Source organism: Protopterus annectens, chromosome 8.part0 (genome assembly GCF_019279795.1).
Source record: "Protopterus annectens isolate FY-2018-M chromosome 8.part0, PAN1.0, whole genome shotgun sequence".
Lineage (NCBI taxonomy): Eukaryota > Metazoa > Chordata > Ceratodontiformes > Protopteridae > Protopterus > Protopterus annectens.
In genome coordinates, this window is record NC_056741.1 from 1,209,582,268 (window position 1) to 1,209,603,063 (window position 20,796).

The 20,796-nt window shown below is 36.1% G+C and overlaps 1 protein-coding gene across 1 annotated transcript in view; it reads left to right on the forward strand.

The window, feature by feature from the left end:
- LOC122809314 (guanylate-binding protein 1-like) overlaps positions 1-20,796 on the forward strand; it is a 459,719-nt gene that overhangs the window by 43,313 nt on the left and 395,610 nt on the right. Inside the window, exons 4-5 of the mRNA XM_044080713.1 lie at positions 7,949-8,058; positions 10,127-10,335. Coding sequence (XP_043936648.1) covers positions 7,949-8,058; positions 10,127-10,335 — 319 coding nt within the window. The remainder of the gene's footprint in view (positions 1-7,948; positions 8,059-10,126; positions 10,336-20,796) is intronic.

Sequence of the window (20,796 nt, forward strand, 5' to 3'; positions counted from 1 at the left end):
ATCTGACCTGAATTGGGTACATATTTAGTAAAATCACTAATGAGAATATTTTTTCGTGTATATATAGGTAGTATTTTAGTTTTTCTTCATTGAATATTAAACCAGAAATACTTTTAAAATTCATCATTTTATCAAATAAAGACTGCATAGAAGAATTAGATCCTGCTGATGTAATTAGAACATCATCTGCAAAAAGTTGAATTTTTGATGTTGTATTTTCATCTATTTCAAAACCCTCTATGTCAGTACTCTTTCTAATCAAATTAGCCCAAGGCTCCATTACTAAAGTGAATAATAGTGGAGAAAGTGGACATCCTTGCTTTGTACCTTTAAGAATGGGTATTTTTTGTGAAACATATGTTCCTACCTTAATATAAGCCAGCGTTCCTTTGTATAAATGCTCAATTAAATTTACAAATGCATCAGAGAAGGTTGTGCATTTCAGTAAGGTAAACAGATAGTCCCAACTTACTGAATCAAATGCTGAACCTATATCAAGACTAATAAGTGTTAAATCTTTCTATTTCCTATTTGCAAAATCAATTAATGTTAAAGTTCTTCTTATATTATCAAAAGTATTTCTATTTACAATGAAGCCCGTCTGATCTATATCTATAATGCCGGGAATGATTGTCTTCAATCTATCAGCAAAAATACTCATAAACACTTTATAATCAACATTAAGTAATGAGATGGGCCGATATGAAGAACATCTAGTTGGATCTTTATTAGGTTTTAAAATTGGTGAAATAAATGTATATTGCCAAGATGGGGGGGGTTATTAACTCAGTTTGGGCCAAAATAAAAACCTTATGTATTAATGAATATGTAGTTTTAGAAAGGATTTTCTATATCTCTGGTATAATACCATCATTACCCGGTGCGTTGTTTGATTTAAGCTTATTTATTTGTGTAATAACTTCTGTATATGAAATACTCTTGTCCAATAGTTTAATCTGTTGTTTATTAAGCTTTTTATTCATGTTTGTGGTTATAAACTCCTTTATTTTATCTTTAGGTTCCATGTTAATGTTGTTATGGTTAATCTTGTGAAAGTGATTTCTAAATTCATCCAGTATTTCTGGTATACTAGAAACATTCTTCTTTTTCCTTAGAGAAAAGATTTCTTTGATATGGTTTTGTTTATTCAACCTTTTTGTTTTATTTTTAAGTCTATGTAAGTATTTGGGGCTTATTGAATAAGACAAAAACTTGTATTCTCTAAAGTTATTTTAACTTTATGAGTTAAAATTTCTTTGTATTTCTCATTTAGTTTGTTTATTTCTTCAATAACTTTCTTGTCCATAATATTTTCTTTATTATTATGTTTATAAGAGTCTAATTTACTTTGAATATCTAACAATTCCTTATCCCAAGATTTCCTTTTATTATTATACCATCTGATACTTTGTCCATATAGATATGATTTTAAGGCATCCCAAACATAGACAATGGAGACTTCATGAGTATTATTTATGTCTAGAAAATGTTGTACTTCTGAAAGTATATATTCTTTATAGGCTTTTAGCTGAGTTAAGTATGCTGGTATCCTTTTGATCTGAACATTATGAGTATTTTTTATCATGAATTCAAAAACAATTGAGTTATGATCAGATATAGGACATGAAATGATTTTGGAATTAATTAAATCTGTTACCATCTGGTTAGAAATAAAGACCCTATCTATTTTTGAATAAGTTTTGTATCTGTTAGAAAAAAGGTGTATGGTAATGATTTTGAATCTATCTGATTATTAATATCATTCAAATGATAAGAATTAGCAAAATCATTTAAATGTTTTGCATTAGATGTAATTCTTCTTTTCCTTATAGTGGTAGTATCACTTTCATGTAGTATACAATTAAAATCACCAGCTAAAATAATATCCCCTATAGAGAATGATATGATCTTATCAATATGATGTTTCACTGTATTAATACCAATTCCAGGTATCCAATATACATTAATTAAAGTGTAAGTCTTCCCATTAATTTGTATTGTAACCATACAAAACATTCCTTTGTCATCCTGATAAGACTTAATAGTTTTAGGAATGGGCATACTTTTATTCCATAAAATAGCCACTCCTCTTTTTCTGAGTGTGCTCTGAACTAACCAATACTGTATACTTATTTGTGGCTAGTTTATCAATATCTTTTTTCAAGAGATGGGTTTCTTGCAGGAAGACTAGATTGGCCTTGTGTAAATTAATGTATCTTATTAGGCTTGCCCTTTTACACGGATTATTCAATCCATTAATGTTTAAAGAAATTCCTTTTAAAGATGTCATTTGGCATTTTTAAAACTCAAGAATCTTATGATCGAAATAACAAATAACAAGATAAATAATGTTACATCTCCTCTTTTAGGTGTACCTTTAAATATAGCTGTATTTATTAAATCTCTTATGGGATTTTGTATAGGATTCAATTTTGTTTGTAGTGACAATGAGTGTACAAAATATATTGTGGATGACAAAACTATATACAAATAACAATGAACAAGTGAAAATAATGTAAGGATTAAACCTTGCATCCAGCCTGGAGTTATAAACTCCAACTTAGAGTAGTATTTACTACTCAAGTTAACCCCCTACCCTAAGCAGCAGTACCTCAGCTACCACCTTATCAATTTAATACTAGTTATATTTAACTGAGGTTAACAGTTTTCAATTCAATTATTTATCAAGACAAAACTACACATTTGGTAAAACAGCATCATATAAACTAAAATAAACTTTTTTTAAAAAAAAAAACTGTTCATACTAATGTAATATATAACACTTGTATTCAAATAGCATTCAAATAATCTTGATGTTAGAAATCAAGAGGAGAGAAAAATAGGTTCTAACATTCATTTAAATCAAAAACTTTGGCTAATATGATTCAGACATTACATATATTAAGATGCATCTATTTTCTGTCATGTGAATACTATTAGCAGCTTCCAAAAAAAAAAACCTTGAATTGTTTGTATATGAGCATTTACTTAAACTCATTATTGTCAATAGAGTAAAATATTGTATTCATAAAAATTATTATAAATCATATTGCATAGTTATGCAGATTCTCAGAAACACTTGCATTATTATAAAAAAAAAAGCCATCACACACACACATACATACACACACACATACACATACACATACACACACACACATACACATACACACACACACACACACACACACACACACTCACATACACATACATACACACACACAAACACACACACACACATATATATATATATATATATATATATATATATATATCTTATCTCACTGAGTTGTGTCCTTGTTGAGCACTATCCTACTTGCTGTCCCTAGAATAAATCTGTCTGCTTTATACAAAATAATGCACAGCAAACACATTTTAGTAACCAGATTTTACAATCATGCTAACCTACTGCTTTAAAATATATCACATGACATTTCTTCCAGAATAGAATTATAAAATTATTTATGCTTGTCAATCAGATGAATTAAATGAATTATAATAAAGTATATGTTTGGAAGACAAGTTTTTAACACAGATTATTATGCTGCTAAGTAGATTTTCAAAAACATTTAAATAAATGTTTCATTTTCTATGCCTTCTAAAATAAGACATTTACTTACTACAAGAAACTACATCATTTAAACTCATTATAACTGACATATTTTATGAATAGAGTATTTTTCCTGAATCTGTGGTGTGTCAGTGTGATAACTAGGTCAAAGGTTATACTAACTGCTTTCAGTTTCTCTGTGAGAATTCTGTGAGTTGAAGCTTTTGAAGTAGCTCATGGACACTGTGCATGAGACAGCCCACATCCCAGATTGTCTCCCTTAACATTTTGGCGGGAAACTTATTAAAACTTGTGGCAAACATTCATTTTGTCAATAGAGTAAAATATTGTATTCATAGAAATTATTATAAATCATATTGGATAGTTATGCAGATTCTCAGAAACACTTGCATTATTATATAAAAAAGCCATCACACACACACACACACACACACACACACACACACACACACACACACATACACATACACATACATACACACACACACACACACACATATATATATATATAATATATCTGATCTCACTGAGTTGCGTCCTTGTTGAGCACTATTCTACTTGCTGTCCCTAGAATAAATCTGTCTGCTTTATACAAAATAATGCACAGCAAACACATATTAGTAACCAGATTTTACAATCATGCTAACCTACTGCTTTAAAATATATCACATGACATTTCTTCCAGAATAGAGTTATAAAATTATTTATGCTTGTCAATCAGATGAATTAAATGAGTTATAGTAAAGTATATGTTTGGAACACAAGTTTTTAACACAGATTATTATGCTGCTGTTAAGTAGATTTTCAAAAACATTTAAATAAATGTTTCATTTTCTATGTCTTCTAAAATAAGACATTTACTTACTACAAGAAACTACATAATTTAAACTCATTATAGCTGGCATATTTTATGAATAGAGTATTTTTCCTGAATCTGTGGTGTGTCAGTGTGTTAACTAGGTCAAAGGTTATACTAACTGCTTTCAGTTTCTCTGAGAATTCTGTGAGTTGAAGCTTTTGAGATAGCTCATGGACACTGTGCATGAGACAGCCCACATACCAGATTGTCTCTCTTAACATTTTGGCGGGAAACTTATTAAAAACTAGTGACAAACATTCATTTAGCAGTGTAAATGCATCTAAACATGACAAAACCTTCACAATGTATTCCACAGATCATTACAGCCTCTATGTAAGTGAAATTAAGCCCAAAATTACCAACAAGCAATAAAACTCAACATTTTTGTCCCAACTCAATTTTCATACAAATCCTATTATTCACTGTGCCCACACAATCAAAAGCATTTCTATATATTAATAAAGAAAAGAAAAAGAGAGTAGAAAATAAAAGGGAGTAAGGCAGAAATAAAAAAATGTAAGAGAAAGCTATAAGAAGTATATACAATGGAATGTTACTTACTGTTTATATTAATAGAGTTAAAAATAAAACATATTATTTACTCTTATTTAGTTCTAATTATTATTAGTTAAAGCATGACAGATTATTTACAAACAAGCATAAGCAGTATAATCAAGAAAGTATAATTAGAAATAGCATTTGAAGAACATATAAACTTTTACAAGGAATAAATATGTTATTATTCTATTAATCATATTTTCATTACTGTTCTCTCCCTGCCCTCCCCCACCCTTTACCCACTACATAATCTAAATAGAATGTCATTGTTTAAACAAAGAAAATAAGAAAAGGAGAAGGAAAAAAAAGGTAAAGATAAAAAAATGTATCAAATTACTAACCTTACTTCTTTTCAGAAAGAGAAACAAATTGAATCACAGCTTGCCATTAAATCTTCAGATATTTTGACTGGTTATGAAACAAAACATTTCTTTGCACATAGAGAATAACTTTGATTACATCTTTTTCAAAATATTTGTGGCTTTCTGGAAATGCAGGAACTATATTCAAAAGATTAATAATGAACTAAAATGATGAGAGAGAAAAAAACATAGAACAAATCATTTGTTTTTTAGTCTCTTCTTCTTCTCTGAAGTCTTCCACGAAGTTTCAGTTGCCAGTCTCTTTAATGAAGGACTAGCCCATTCCATTTCTTCTATTTTATCCAAAATCCTATTTTCTTTGACAAACAGTAAAGCAGAGTCTAAGTCATCGAAAACCCTAGGACCATCAGGAAGGAAGATTTTAAGCTTGGCAGGAAACAGAAGGTATGTTTTAAACTGTGCTTTTTTAAGCTCCCTTATTAGTGGCAGAAAAACTTTTCTTTTAGCTATTACCATGGAAGAATAGTCATTGTCAAAACGCACAGTTGTCTCATTAATCTTAACAGGAGCTTTAGCCCAAGCAGATTTAAGAACCATCTCTTTATCAAAAGATGATAGAAATCTAACTATAACTGATCTAGGATATTTTTGTTAGAGTTAGTATTAGCTATAGATCTATGTGCTCTTCGATACCAAAGAGAATGCTTCTGGTAAGTCTAAAGTTTTAGGGAGCCAAGTTGTTAAAAAAGAAGTAATATTGTTACCTTCAATATTTTCTGGCAGTCCAAAAATCCTAATGTTATTGCCTAGATCTATTTTCCAGGTCATCCAGCTTTGTTTGTAAATGTGTATTTTGTTTCAGCAGAAACTCAATGTTGATTTCCTCTTCTTGGATTCTATTTTCCATGTCATTCACAGCTTCTTCTTTGCCTGTCATTTGGATCTTCTGTTGTTGCAGGTCTGTATGTAACAGGTCTATTTGTTTTGTAGTTTTTTCTATGAAGGTGTCTATTTTAGTATCCATTTTATCAGTAAGTTGCTGGATTATAATTATCAGAGACTGAAGTTCTTTCTTGATGCTGGAGTCTTGAGAATTTGTCTTACTGGAACTCATTTCAGACTGATAAACTGACAGGAAAATTTCCAAAGTGATTTCTGACAGGAATATTGTTAAGATTTCTTTTCTTTTTTAGATATAGTTCAAGAAGTATATAAAACAAACGTATTTAGAAAGAAAATTACTTCAAAAATTAATTTTTTAAGTAATTAATTCCTGTCAGTGTAATGAAATTGGTGCAGCTGAAGAAATCTGCTGCTATCCTGTGTTTATCCTTGGCCACGCCCAGATTTTTTATTTCTGATCCCACTAAGATGTTCTGAAGTCTGGATCCTAAGAGGTCTGGATGTCTGTCCAACATAAAAGGAATGACAGCTACAGGTTGCTAAATAAATAAGCCAATCTGTCCCACAATTCGCTAAGAAGGGAATTGTAAAAACATTACCCGTATTGCTACTGGAAAAATCCCTAGTTTTATTGATAGCCTTGCAGTGGGTACAGTGACCACAGGGTGCACAACCTGTTAATAAGTCACCAGCTATGGTCTGTTGTCCAGAGGCACTTGAATGCTGGTTGATATGCTTATAGTGACTCAGCTGGGACCCAGTGTTTCTCCCCCTATGAAATGAAAACAAGCACCTGTTCCCCAGAATGGTAGAAAAATAATCATCCACCCTTAATATGTTCCAATGTCTCTGAACAATGTTAAGTAAAGTATCCGTATTCCTGCCATAAGTTGTCACAAGGCAGATGACAGATTGTTGGTTGTTCCCTTGTTCTTTATATCATAAAATATCATGCCTGTCTAATGAGGAGACGAGCTAAGGGGGTTCTGGTGGCAGTGGAAGCTACCTTATAGTCTGGGCAAAAGGGGACATAGCTAGTAAACCTGTGCCAGCCTTTTCCCAGGTGTGTGAGTGTGAGTTGAGCAGGGACACGAAGCACTGGTTGGACGAGTGTGAGTGAGTGAGAGTGTGAATGTGTGCGTTGAGCAGGGACACGAAGCACTGGTTGGACAGAGACAGTGTTGGAGGACTTGGTTTGGAACCCTGGCTAAGGACTCAGCTCTATAGCTGTGCCAGTGGGGAGTCTTATTGGGGGATCTGGAGAAAGGTAGAGGAACTAGCCCGGAATGATTGTGGTCTCTGTGTGCTCTTTAGGGGAATTGCACTTGATGCAAAGAGCTGCATCTGGAAATACTGTGTGTGTACCTGTCATCCTCCCAGTGTATGTCCCCACTGGTGCCAGTGGTGAGGATTGAGGCTTCTAATTACTGGTCCAGTGGTGGGTCATCACAGAAGATTTTGGGATTGTTTAAAATACCATCCCATGATATTTTTTAACTGTTTGTAATTTGCTAGCACAGGTTTAATTTTGTGTTGGCATTTCATTGTCAATACCAGTGGTAAAGGGTGCAGACCCCAGTGAATAATACTGTAAAATCATTGCTACAGCTTTAATTTATTCAGATTGTTTAGAATTGCTTGTATGTATTTTATAACAACATTTTTACTAATTGTTGTGTGTAGGTAATAGCATGGTTTGCAGAGTTTCTCTTACTGTTATTTTTCCTTCTGCAGGGTGATCAGAAGAATGACTGCTGGATTTTTGCCCTCGCTGTCCTCCTGAGCAGCACTTTTGTGTACAACAGTATGGGTACCATTGACCATTATGCACTGGAAAAGTTGCAGTATCCACAAAATTACCTACATTTCTTCATTCTGTTTATCTTTTTTTCTGTGTGCCCAAAATGGATAGCCACGTTTGAAACAGAGCACTGAAACTAGATGTTTGCCTTGTGCTGTAATGCTCCCATAACATTTGGTCTGCATGATATAGCTGTAAAGATGTGTGTAATCTTTTTGTATTTATTTTGATTATCTTCCATATTTCTTCTGTACCATATATTTCCACATAATCTAGAGACAACAACATTCAGGAGGTCATCATAAATTAGAATGTCAAGGCTATAATTTAATTGTTGCTTCTATGGCCTAGTGTTTGTACATTTTTATTCATCCTCTTAGGAGGGGAGTTGGGTGTGTTCAAGTGTGGACTTTTTTTAGACATGGCCCAGGTCGTGGGTGGGACAAATACATGAGAGTAAGTAAAAAAAAAAAAAAAAAAAAAAAAAAAAATAGCTGAAAAAGTGAACCTACATGATTACAGTATGCCTCTCCAAATTATAGTATAGTATTACATAGATAGCCAAGGACAAGTCAGTTAATTATTATCCAAATATGAAAGGCATACTATTGTGAAGTTTAACATTTTTATGGGAAACATGACCATTACAAAAGTCTTAAGCAAAACCACTAAAAGGTCTTCAGTATATAAAGAGGTAGTGCACACTGTGATATGAAACCGCTGGCAATGATAAACAATCGTAGGTCATAACTACAATAAAAGAGCAGCACCACCTGCCCAGTGTGCATCTGATGACATAGTTAAGTTAGCTTTCAATCAGTTGCTCGATGCAAGATTACTCTTGTCATGGTTATATGTGTATAGTTGTTTGTGTATAATTAATAAAATACCACCAAGACCACCGATCCAAGAAGTAAGTAGATTTAATGAAATACTTAGTGCCTTGGCTTACACAGCCTTCCAAGCAAATACCACCAAGACCACCGATCGAAGAAGTAAGTAGATGTAATGAAACACTTAGCGCCTTGGCTTACATAGCCTTCCAAGTGTTTCTTGGAAGGCTGTGTAAGTCGAGGCGCCAAGTGTTTCATTAACTCTACTTACTTCTTGGATCGGTGGACTTGCTGGTATTTTATTGTTTTATTTTTTGTTCCTCTAAAGTTGTATTTTTTGTGTATAGTTGTCTGTGTATAGTTGTTTGATGTAGCAGTTGCTGCTTTATGCACTGGAATACATATGACTACTGTATAGTATTTTAGTTTCTGTAAGTCAGCAGGCTCCAGGAAAACGGCTATACAAATTTTTCATTAGCTGTCACTAATAGCTCGCTCTATGACAGCAACCTCAGAGAGAGGTAATAAAGTAAGAGCGGTATGGGGACAAACCCCCATAGGAGGGGAGCTTACCTCCTGGAAAACATGCTTTTGCACTGCTTTGAACTGTGTTACATTTGGTTGTAGCTATAGAAGCTTGAGCACATGTGCTACAAGCAACAGTGTGCATGGTCTGTTGGCTATAATTGCCAAGCAATTGTGATATTTGCTCAAGAGATAGTGGAAGCAAGATGGATGCAGTTTTTTTTAATTTATTACACATCATTTTCTTAACTGTCTTTGGAGACTTCATGCCTGTTTTGCTGCCTGATGTTTTGCACAGTGACTTAACCTTTCATCTGCCTCCATTGAGTTGCCACCAATTCTGGGATCATTAACAAAAGACTACAACTCTCTGTACTTAGTGCAGTGGATAACAGTGTTTGGAAGGTATGCACTTCCTTCGTGTGTGTGTGTGTGTGTGTGTGTGTGTGTGTGTGTGTGTGTGTGTGTGTGTGTGTGTGTGTGTGTGTGAGTCTGTGTGCACGTGTGTGTCTGTGTGCTCATATGTGTGTGTGTAGAGGGATATCCTTTCTGCAGAAATAAGTCCGCATTTCTGATGCCATTAGAGAACTAGCCACCCATTCCTGTTTCACATCTAAATGTAAATATACCACGTAAAAGCATCCAATCAGCTTATTAACCTATCCAGAAATATGGCAGGGTGTAATATTAACTGTCCTCCTTAGATGTGCCTGATTGCTAAATATCACCCACTGTCTTCCTTAACCTATACAGTTATGTCTCTGAGTTGACAGATCTTATTAAAGTAAAAGCTACAAAAAGTTTGGAAGAAGAAGATAAAGAAGAGGAAGAAGATATAGAGTATGTTCGTTTTTTCCCAAACTTTGTGTGGGTGGTCCGTGACTTCACACTAGAACTCATTATCGAGGATCAGCCTGTCACTGAGGATGAGTACTTGGAGTATGCCCTTAAACTGAAGAAAGGTAAAGACATAATCTTTAATGCTAAAATATTTAGAGGTATAACACTAAGACCATCATAGAGAACAGATGTTAAGCCCAACTTTTTGTGTTTGTGTAGAAAATTGTTTTAAGTTACAAATGCACTTTCGTTGACTTGCATGTTCACAGCTACTGAGCTATAAAATGACTGTCTGAATCCATTGCAGGAAATGACTCAGTTAAAAGCTACAGTACGGCCAAATTATTATCCTTCCCCTTCCAAAACATTTCTGCAAAATATTAAATGCCAGTTCTGATATAAATGTTTTTTTTTTTTCTTGCCAGTTGCATTGTATATGTACCAAGTTAAAAACAAAAATATAAGTCAGCAAGATTCATTCTGTAATTGTAGGCACAGCTTGGCAGATGACTTTAATTTTCTGTGGTTTTCTATCCAAGAAGCATATAACCAATCCTCCTTTCAAAACATCATCATCCTTTGCTGGTAAGAAAACCGTCTAGAAGAACCCTACTAGTATTTGACCATATCAAGGAGATAGCCTGTAGCAAAGCAGTACAAGCCTGCATGGTTTGTAAATCCTTAAAATATTTACAAAATGGAAATTCCCATCATTCTTCTCCATTGCTCTGTTGGAATTCAAGTGGAACACCATTTATTCATTATGGCAGAAACATTATTATACCATGACCCCCTATTAATATTCCAAAACGTGCACGCTGATTGGCCAGCGTGCACGTTGTAAATCGACTTATACTAATGGAAAAAGGTCCGGTCGCCCGGACTTTTTCCATTAGTATAAGTCTTTTTAAAAACACTGTCTCGCTATGTTAAAAGAGTTTAACATAGCAACACAGGTTTAATAAAAGCAACGGAGATCTCCGTTGCTTTTTTTAAAGCTGTCTCGCTATGTTAAACTCTTTTAACATAGTGACACAGTGTCTAAAAAGCAACGGAGATCTTGCTTTCTCCGTTGCTTTTTTTTTTAAACCTGTCTCGCTATGTTAAATGGGTTTAACATAGCGAGACAGCTTTAAAATAAGCAACTGAGATCTCCGTTGCTTATTTTAAAGCTGTCTCGCTATGTTAAACCCATTTAACATAGTGAGACAGTAAAAAAGCAATAGAGATCTTGCTTTCTCCGTTGCTTTTGCCCAAAGCTCTGATGTACTGCGCAGGCATGCGCAGTACATCAGAACTGCCGTGGATGCCAGACAGCTGCAAAAGGGCAGCAAAGAGGCATTATACAATGCCATTATTTAAGAAAAGTAATTGTTTCTTTTCTTAAATAATGTCATAGTATAATAGCAATAACCCACTTCTGGGTGTGGGTAATGCTGGATTTACCCACGGTTGTCTTTGGTTGGTCCTGGGCCGCCCGGGACCAGACCACGCCAACCGTGGGTAAATCCAGCATTACCCACACCCAGGCGTGGGTTATTGCTATATTAATAAATACATAACTAGAAATAGCCAGTGGAACTCTTACATAAAAATAAATGTTATGTACTCACCATAACTATGCATCTGTGTTGTCCACTTTCTTTCTCAACATATGGCTCTCAAATCTGACATCTGATCTGGCTCAGCCACATTTACTTGACTCCAGGATCTGGCTCTCAAGCTCCTTTTTAAACATAATGCCTCAGAGTTCTGTACTATCTCAGATCAAGTTTACTGCCCCATAAACATAAGGACTCACTATCGCCCAGATAAAAAGAAAAGATAGGGCTCAAACTAGAACAATGGTTCCAATACCAATATCAAGTCACTCTCAGATAAAAGGTCAGGGAGAAGTTGAGGAAGAATGAAAATGGACAACACCGATAAATAGTTAGGTGAGTACATAACATTTATATCCAGTATTGTCATTTCATTCATTCCTCAGCATATGGAAGGGTCCCCAGCTAAGAGACACTTGATTGGCCCTCATTTAAGGATATTCCAGAGTACCACAGAACCAAAGGCAGCTCTGTCACTGGAGAGCAAATCCAGCTTGTAATGAGGAATAAAGGTATGGGCATTGGATCGAGTGGCTGCAGCACAAATATCATCAGTAGAAGCTCTGGACCAGAAAGCAGATGTAGCCATGGATCTAGTGGAGTGAGCCTTTGACTGTATGGGCAGAGACAGACCTGGTTGACTGTAAACAAAGGATATGCAACTCTTTTATCACTTTGGAAACTGGTTTTCCAAACCTGTTGGGGGCAAAGGAGCTGATCAGGTTTCTAAAAATATTTGTTCTATGGAGATAGATGTGCACAGACAGCTCAATTTTTAAGAGATGAAGCATGTATTCACCTTATTTAGAAAAATTAGGGAAGAACACAGGTAAGTTGATGACTTGAATGATATTCGCCTCCAAGGCTACTTTGAGCAGAAAGGATGGATTTGTACGTAAAGTGACTCTGTCTTTGTGGAATAGCAAGTAAGGGGATTTTGAGTAGAGTGCTTGGAGTTCAGAAACTCATCTTGCTGAAGAAATGGCCACTAGAAAAAACATTTTCCAGGAGAGAAACTTCATCAGTCTTGGCTAAAGGCTCGAAAATAGTCTGAGTCAAACCTTGCAGTAACAGCATAAGATCCCAGGGTGGGGTAGGGTCTTTAACTGTAGGTCTAAGCAGAAATGTACCTTTAAGGAATGCTTCACACAGCTTAGAAGCTGGAAGTATTATCACCAGTATGGTAATTCAGAATGGCTGCTACCTGAACTTTAATAGTGATAAAACTAGCACTTTCTTGAAAGATTGAAAATCTAGGACAGCAGGAATAGGTGCAGTAAAATGATCCAAGTATCTGTGGTGGGCCGAATAAGAAAATCTTTTCCATTTACTCGTAAATTTTTCTAGTAGAATCTTTTTGAGATAAAAGCAGTATCTGGTGGACCAGGGAGGAAAGCCTGGGTTGTCTGCCCATTAATGGAATTGGAGAAACCATGCGGTCAACGTGAGGCCTATAATGTCTGGATGTGCCATCGCCGAGGGATGAGAAATTTAGATCTGGACTGGAGTGCAGAATCCAGGCAGATGTAGAAGATGAGACCACAGGAAGGGAAACCTCACTTGATGAGGCCACAAAATGGCAATGAGGATAACCAGTGCTTTCTGAAGAAATTTGGGGATTAGCGGTAAGGAGGGATAAATGCAAAGGAGACCAGTGGGCAGATGTGTACTAGAGCAACTCTCGGTGACTGCCCCTGGGGGGGATTCAGGTCAAAGAACCTGCTGCACTTGTTGTGGGGAGAGGTGAATAGATCACAGCAAGGTTGACCCCATAGATGGAAGATCATCTCCACCACTGATTGATTGAGAGATCACTCTTGAGGCATCAGAATGGTCCTGCTGAGTTTATCCACTAGCACGCTGGATTTCCCCAGTGCATGTATTGCCATAAGAAAGTGGTTGGAGGAGATCGCCCACTCCCACGCTCTCATTGCCTCTTGGCAAAGGGTATAGGATCATGCTTCCCCTTGTTTTTTGATGTACCAAACTACCAACATGTCTGTTTGGATAGCAATTGTCCACAGATGAAGAGAGTCCAGAAAGGCCTGCAATGCTAGGAGAACAGCCCTCATCTCCAGGACACTGATATGCAAATTGGTCTTTTCTGGGGATCACACCCTGGACCATATGTCCCAAGAAATGCCCTACCCACTCCAACTTGGAGATGCCCATGGTCACTTTGGCTACCAGGAGGTGGAAACACATATGGTTGTCCCTGACAAATTTCATTGGACTGTAAGCACCAACACACAGACTTGAGAAAGTTTTATTGGATAGGACAAAGGCTGTAGAAGAACTGACCACTGGACAGCTAGAGTCAATCGAAGAACACGCATGTGGAATCGATTCATTGGGACCAAGGTAATAACTGCCAACATTGATCCTAAAGAATTAGTTTTGCTGAGGAAGAAAGGTGTGAAAGAATCTGTCTCCTCTCCAATTTTATGGACTGTACTCTGATGGAAAAAGGGCCACTTGACTGGTGGTATCCAGGCCAGCTCCTATAAACTCAAAGACTTGAATGGGTTGTAGATATGGGACTTGGCATAATTGGAGTAAGTAGCTCCTTGCCTTGTTGAGGAGATGCATGGTTGGGGTGGCGAGGAGCCAGTTGTCTAGATAAGGAAATACTCTGAATTTGAGCAGTCTTAGATAATCTGCTACCACTGCCATGCATTTATTATACACACCCTGGGGCTGTGGTGAGACCAAAGGTCAGGTCTCTGAATTGGTAATCACTGGCCCCCAGCTGAAAGCACAGGAATCTGTGTGTCTGTTCATTTTGATGTGATAGTACATATCCTGAAGATTGCTAGAGCACACCCAATTTTCCTTCTTTAGAAAAGATACAATGGACTGAACCATGACCATCTAGAACTTAGAGTTCTTTACAAATTGATGTAGATTGCTGAGGTCCAGAATGGGTCTCGGGTCCTCTGTTTTCTTTGGCACTAAAAAGCACCTTGAGTACATTTTGAGTCCTCACTGTTCTGGTGGGACCTCTTAGATGACTGTTTTGTCTAGCAGCTTTTCAAATTTCTAAGGCTGCTAACTCCCACTGACTGGGTAGAACATCGGGAAATATTTTCTGATTGGATGATGGGGATTGCAAAAGAGGAATGAAATAGCTTCTGGATATAATGTTTTGCACCAAACTGTCTTTTGTGATTGATGCCCAGGCTTTTGGGTGTAAAGACAAACACCACCCCAACTGTTTCCAGAAAAGAGCAATTGGGCAACCCTTCAGGAGCACTGGAAGTATTTAGCTGAGAAGGTATCTTGAAACCCTTGATTCTATGGGCCTCCTCTGACATGAAGGCAGTGTCTTCCATTGGAACCTCCCCCTGCCTCTCATGGAAGTTTCCCCTTGTGAGTCTTGGAAAGGACCTTGTAACTTTTGGAATCGCATATTTTTACCTTCATGCTGATTCCTGGAGAAGGATCTCTGTTGGGTAGAAAAACAAATTTCAACAGCAGACAAGGTCTTTCCATCTTGCTGATTATGGGAGAGCATTTATTTTGCTGTTAGACCAAGCAAGGAAGATCCATCAAAGAGACTACTGATGAAAGAAGACTTGAAGGGCTCCACAAAATTGCATAAGTGCATCAAGGCATGTCAACTGACTGCTGTGCCTGAACTTGCCACCCTTGAGGAACCTTCTGCCACATGAGAGATTAACTTCATGGATGCATTGGAAATAGACTGGATCATGGTCAGCTGGGAAGATGGACGTTTATGCTCCTCTGCCAACATGGACCCAGGAAGAGACTTGGAGAGTTTTTTAGTCAAATCAGTCTACAGTCTGGTAAATTGTTCCAAATAATTAAGTGACCATAAAACAAAGGTTGCTGTAGCATAAATGTGCTTTCCAAACCTGTCCATCCCCCTGGACAATTGGTTACGAGGGTGGACAGAACAGCTGTTTCCTGTTAACTCTTTTTTAGAGGTCACCACTACAACCATGCCATCCACAGGAACTACCTTTCTCTAATGAGGTCTGTCCTTGGCTGGAGCAAGAAATTTGTCTGGGCTAAGAAAGATGGGTTCCATGATATCTGGTTCCTTCTATGCCCAGTGAGACACAAGATCTATAGGCTCATCCACCGAGGGGGTAACCCAAGACATAGGTGGACCTGAAAGCTTCTAAGAATACTAACTCCTCTTGGGAAGGGGGATCAGAAGACCATCCACCATTCTTGGAAAGGATCCCTGAATGAGTTTAATCAAATGGCTGCATTTTTTTTTCCTGAAGCAAAAGTTTGTGGAATGGTTTGATATTTCAGAGCAGGACTTGCTAAAATAGCATGTGCACAGAGTCTACCTTCCTTTGGCATAGAGCGCTAAATTTCCTGGACTTTCATTGGCCCATGTTGCTCAATACTCTGACAGGATTTTGTCTGCATTTTCAACTCCATGTAAGCTGTGTACTATCAATGCGCTCAAGAACTAGGCCAATAATGACTATAAGCCTGAAACACGCATGCAAAGGGACACATTCAGAGCAGTAAACATAAGCAAAAATAAACAATGGACATATTATTTACTGTATCCTGACAATTTAAAGATTTGGATATTTGCTGGCCTTCATACTTTAGATTCCCCCAAGGAAACCATTTAAAATTTGTTTTTCCTCCCAAGAAGAATCTTTCTCTGGTATAGTCACTTCTTGGAACTCGGCCATTAGTAATGCTACAGATTTTACCACGACTTTCAATGAGACATTTTTTAACACCTTTAGTGAATTATCACAAGACATACCCGAGCATACATTTATATATAAAAAAAAAACAAAAACGTGTTAGCATATTCACAGTTACAAACATTATACCTCACATATTTTCTTTAACCATGTGAAATGTTGGGACACACTAGGGCGAGTCTCAAAATATGGAGACTGAATGGCCAAAACAGCAGGCTTACATATACTAAGTCTGATATACGATTTCTCAGAATATTCCCTTTTCTCAGAGGTGTGGCAATCTCAGAGTTGATATATATAACTTTGTGGAGAGGGGTGGTGCAGGGGGGGATTGTCGTCTCTGCATAAAGAAGTGTAAAGGAGAAGAGCAATCTTCAAGATTCACTCTTCTCCTGTGTTTTTGGTCTTTCTTCTCAGCTTGTCAAGTGCCAACATTTCAGTAGGAAGGCCATTTATTGTTTTATGCAATTATTAACCCAGGATTACATAAATTAATAATTTCCTGCCTTCCTATATGACTCATTCCTCCTGCAAAACATTATTCTGCTTGTATTGTTCCTACAATGTCCATTTTGTTTTGTATGTAATTTGCTCCTACCCTTTTCTCATTTCCAATTCTTTTATCTCTGTTGCAATATTTACTACTTCAAATACAGTTGGTTTTCCTTTTTCTAGTAATTGCTTTTTAGTAGTCACCAGAATTAAACTTAATGCCTTCTGATATGGCAATTCAGATCTTATATCGTGGCTCAACAAAAAAAAAAATTCCTTAATTATACTAATTTGCTCACCGAATATTTCTGACAGAGTACTCTGTAAGGAATTTTTAAAGTCTGCCAGGTCATTTTACTAAAATATATGTTCAGTTACCTCTTTTGTCACAATTCTGACTCTAATATTTGACATCTACCGAAGGTAAAATTCTGTGGAGTCTGCTTGGGATATACAAATACCTATGCAAACACTTCCAGACAAAAATTCTAAATCTTCTAGACTTTGTTGCATATTTGGAAGTTTTACGTATGTCCTCCCATTGTTTCCTTGGGAATTATGTATCCAAGGTCCCTTCCCAAGCTTTTCTAACCTTCTCTGATTGATTCCTTTATTTTTATTATGCAATATTTTATATTCCCGTACTAGTTATCCCTTTTTAATTACAACTTCTGTTCTAGATTCAAATAACAATTCTACCAGAGTAGGCCTTTCACTTGGGAATCCCCAATGCCTTTTTCTTTGCCTGTACTCTGATATCAATCCCTGATAGGGAAGGCAGTATGTAGCCTGCAGTCCAAATCTCTTTCTGGCCACTTCCCATTATGTTACCTTTTCCTGTCTAGTTATCAGCTTCCAGTACCTTGGTCCCTTTACCAATTTTCTTCAGTAAAGTCCAGCCTCCTTTTGCCTGTTTTCTGTACCTCTGATTGCAGTAATCCGTATCTTCAGAATCTAGTTTCTCTGTTCTCATATTGGCTTGGTTCTTAGAATACTTTCTGCTACTTTATGAATGTTATATTCTGTATGGCTGTTATTCCCCTTAAGGATATGCATCCAAAATTCCACTCTCTCCTTATTTCTTGAATTTCCTCCTGCTTCGTCATCCCTTTCCACTTTGAAATATAGCTTTCTGCCTATGTTATGTATATCAGCCTTTACTGAATATCTCTAAAATAACCCTTCAAATCCAGTAGTCTTAAACCACATTGTTTTATTGGAAGGATTAGCTCAACCCACTTCGCCCTTGAAGGATTTTACCTGGGAGGAAAAGATGTCAACTCTTTATTAATTAGTCTACAACTTTTCCTCTGGTTAATAAAAGTATGCCTGACCTGCATATAAAACTAAAGGGCTTAGTTCTTAGAATACTTTCTGCTACTTTAGGCAATTGCGCTTCTTCTTGTTTTGTGAGATCACCTTTATTCTGCAATACTTTGTCAGCCCCTGTAATTATTTCTTGTTACTTCCTAACCATATCTCCTCTTCTTTTATTTCTACCCTATTTTTAAACTCCACTTTCATGTTATGTCACTCCCTAGCTATAACTTCTGAGGAAATTTCTATCTTCCTCGATAATTCAGGAATAATTTCCACTACCCATTCCTTAAATTCCTCTCTTTTTAACAAATAGATGGGAAAGTGCCAGTGGCCCATTTGTACTTCATTACTCTGCAATTTTATTGTAGCTATTACTGGCACATGATCTCAAACAGTTATTGGATGTGTGTCAAAGCTTTCAGTTAAGTGCAGATGTTCCTGTGGAATATAATTTCTGTCCCAGTCTAGCCCAGTTATTATACCCTGTGGAATAATATGTAAATTCTGTCAGAGTTCCTACTACGAAATTAACTTATTCCATACAAAATATTTTCATAAATGTTGTCAGAAATCTACCCTGTTTTCTTAACTTTTCCTTCTAGACTCCCAGATAAATCCTTATTGTTGTAAGTCAGGTACCTGTCCCCACCTATAAGTAATATTACCTGTTAAAAAGTATTTCTCCCAAAATTATCTTAAGCTCAATAATAACAGTTTTAGAATATAAGTACATGCCAGAGTAATCCACTTCCCTTGCTAGTAGCCCCTTATTACCACACATCTACCATTAGTATATTTTTACCTCTTCCATCACTTTTGGAGCTTTGCTAGCAATTTGCATAAGTACTCCCCTTTTCTTTTGTCCTGAAATCCATTTTTTATCAAATTCACATGCTCGCATTTCTCCAAATGTGTCACCTGTAGAATTTGTTTGCACTGTACATTTGTTAATATAATTCAATACTCTTACCTGTGAGACCATTCACATTCAAAAATATGTTTAATGGAGCCATTATGATAAGAAGTTATTATTCCCACCTATTGTATGTGACAGCTTTTTTAAATGTCTGTTTTCAGCTTTTGTATTACATGCACCCAGTAATGTTTGGCAGGCTGATACTTTTATACATTTGTTTCTTGTCATCTCCATTTGAACCTTTGTCATATTTTAGAAAACTTTGTTTTAACGGAAACCCTCAAAACACCCCAGAACCCATTAACTTAAAACAAACGTACAAAACTATGTACATTTTCAAATAATGAGGTTTACCTTCCTGATAGGAACATTTGTCCCAAATTGACAACTGCACCCAGAGGCATTAACTAACCTAAAATTAAGGTTATCCATGCTAAAGCACATGTTACAGACTGTGCTCTTACAGTTATTGCTGTCTGTTCTTGGCTTAGCTTTATTCCCCTCCCAGATGTGAAAAAACAGCTTACCTGCTTTCCGAAAACAGTAATTTGCAGCCTTAGGAAAAGGTGCACTGGCTATCTTTAAATAAAGCTAAATTATATATTGTTCTAGTAAATGCATTACATTTAGTTACCAGAAAAGCCACTATTGCTTATTCACTTCCAATAATTTCCAACTTTATTTTTTACTGAGTTGCTTATCCTTGTACCATTACATTTCTCTCAAGTAAACATTATCCAGACTTTCAATTTATTACCCACACCTTCAGTCAGTTTGTTTCAATGGAAACACAAGGACAGAATGAACTTCTCAACTAACACTGAACATTTGCTAAAGGAAGACTAATCATTACATTGTGTAATCTCATAAAAACACACTTTCTTGAACAAAACAAATTGCCATTAGATTAAGCCAAGGGCATTAATCAAGACATTCACCTATGCAAAAGTAAAAGAAAACATTTCAGCTCTACATATATTATAATCATTACATTTTACACCCCATCCTCCACATCTGCAACCCAAGATTACAGCCTGTTAACTTAAACATGTTTTTCCTCAGTCTTTCTTCTCTTTTTTTAGTGTAGTGCCTACACTTCTTAAATCAAATAAAAGAAAAAAGTACATGTTTACTTTAGCACCTTTATCATATACAGCAATCACTGAAAATGCTATACTCTGTAACGTGCAATTTATATAATGAAATGTTTTATGCAAATACTATTAAGAACAAAAATTGTATTACTTAGTTACTTTCTCTTTTTTTTACCCCTTTGTGTCCTACCAAACATTAATGACATGAAGTGGGGAATATGGCTGTCATTCCCCCCACAAATTTAAGAGTCAAAAAAATCCATTATTTTTCGGTCCCTTTTTATTGTAAAGCCATATTTAACAAATGTGACTGATGCTTTTATAGTCTCATATTTATTCACTAATTTTGGTGTTGCTGGTGTTCTTCCTGTTCATCTCCATCTCCCATCCCCAAACTCCAATTCAAATCCAATGTACTATTGAGTCTTTTAGTCAACTCCTGGGCTTCTCTCTCTGTCTC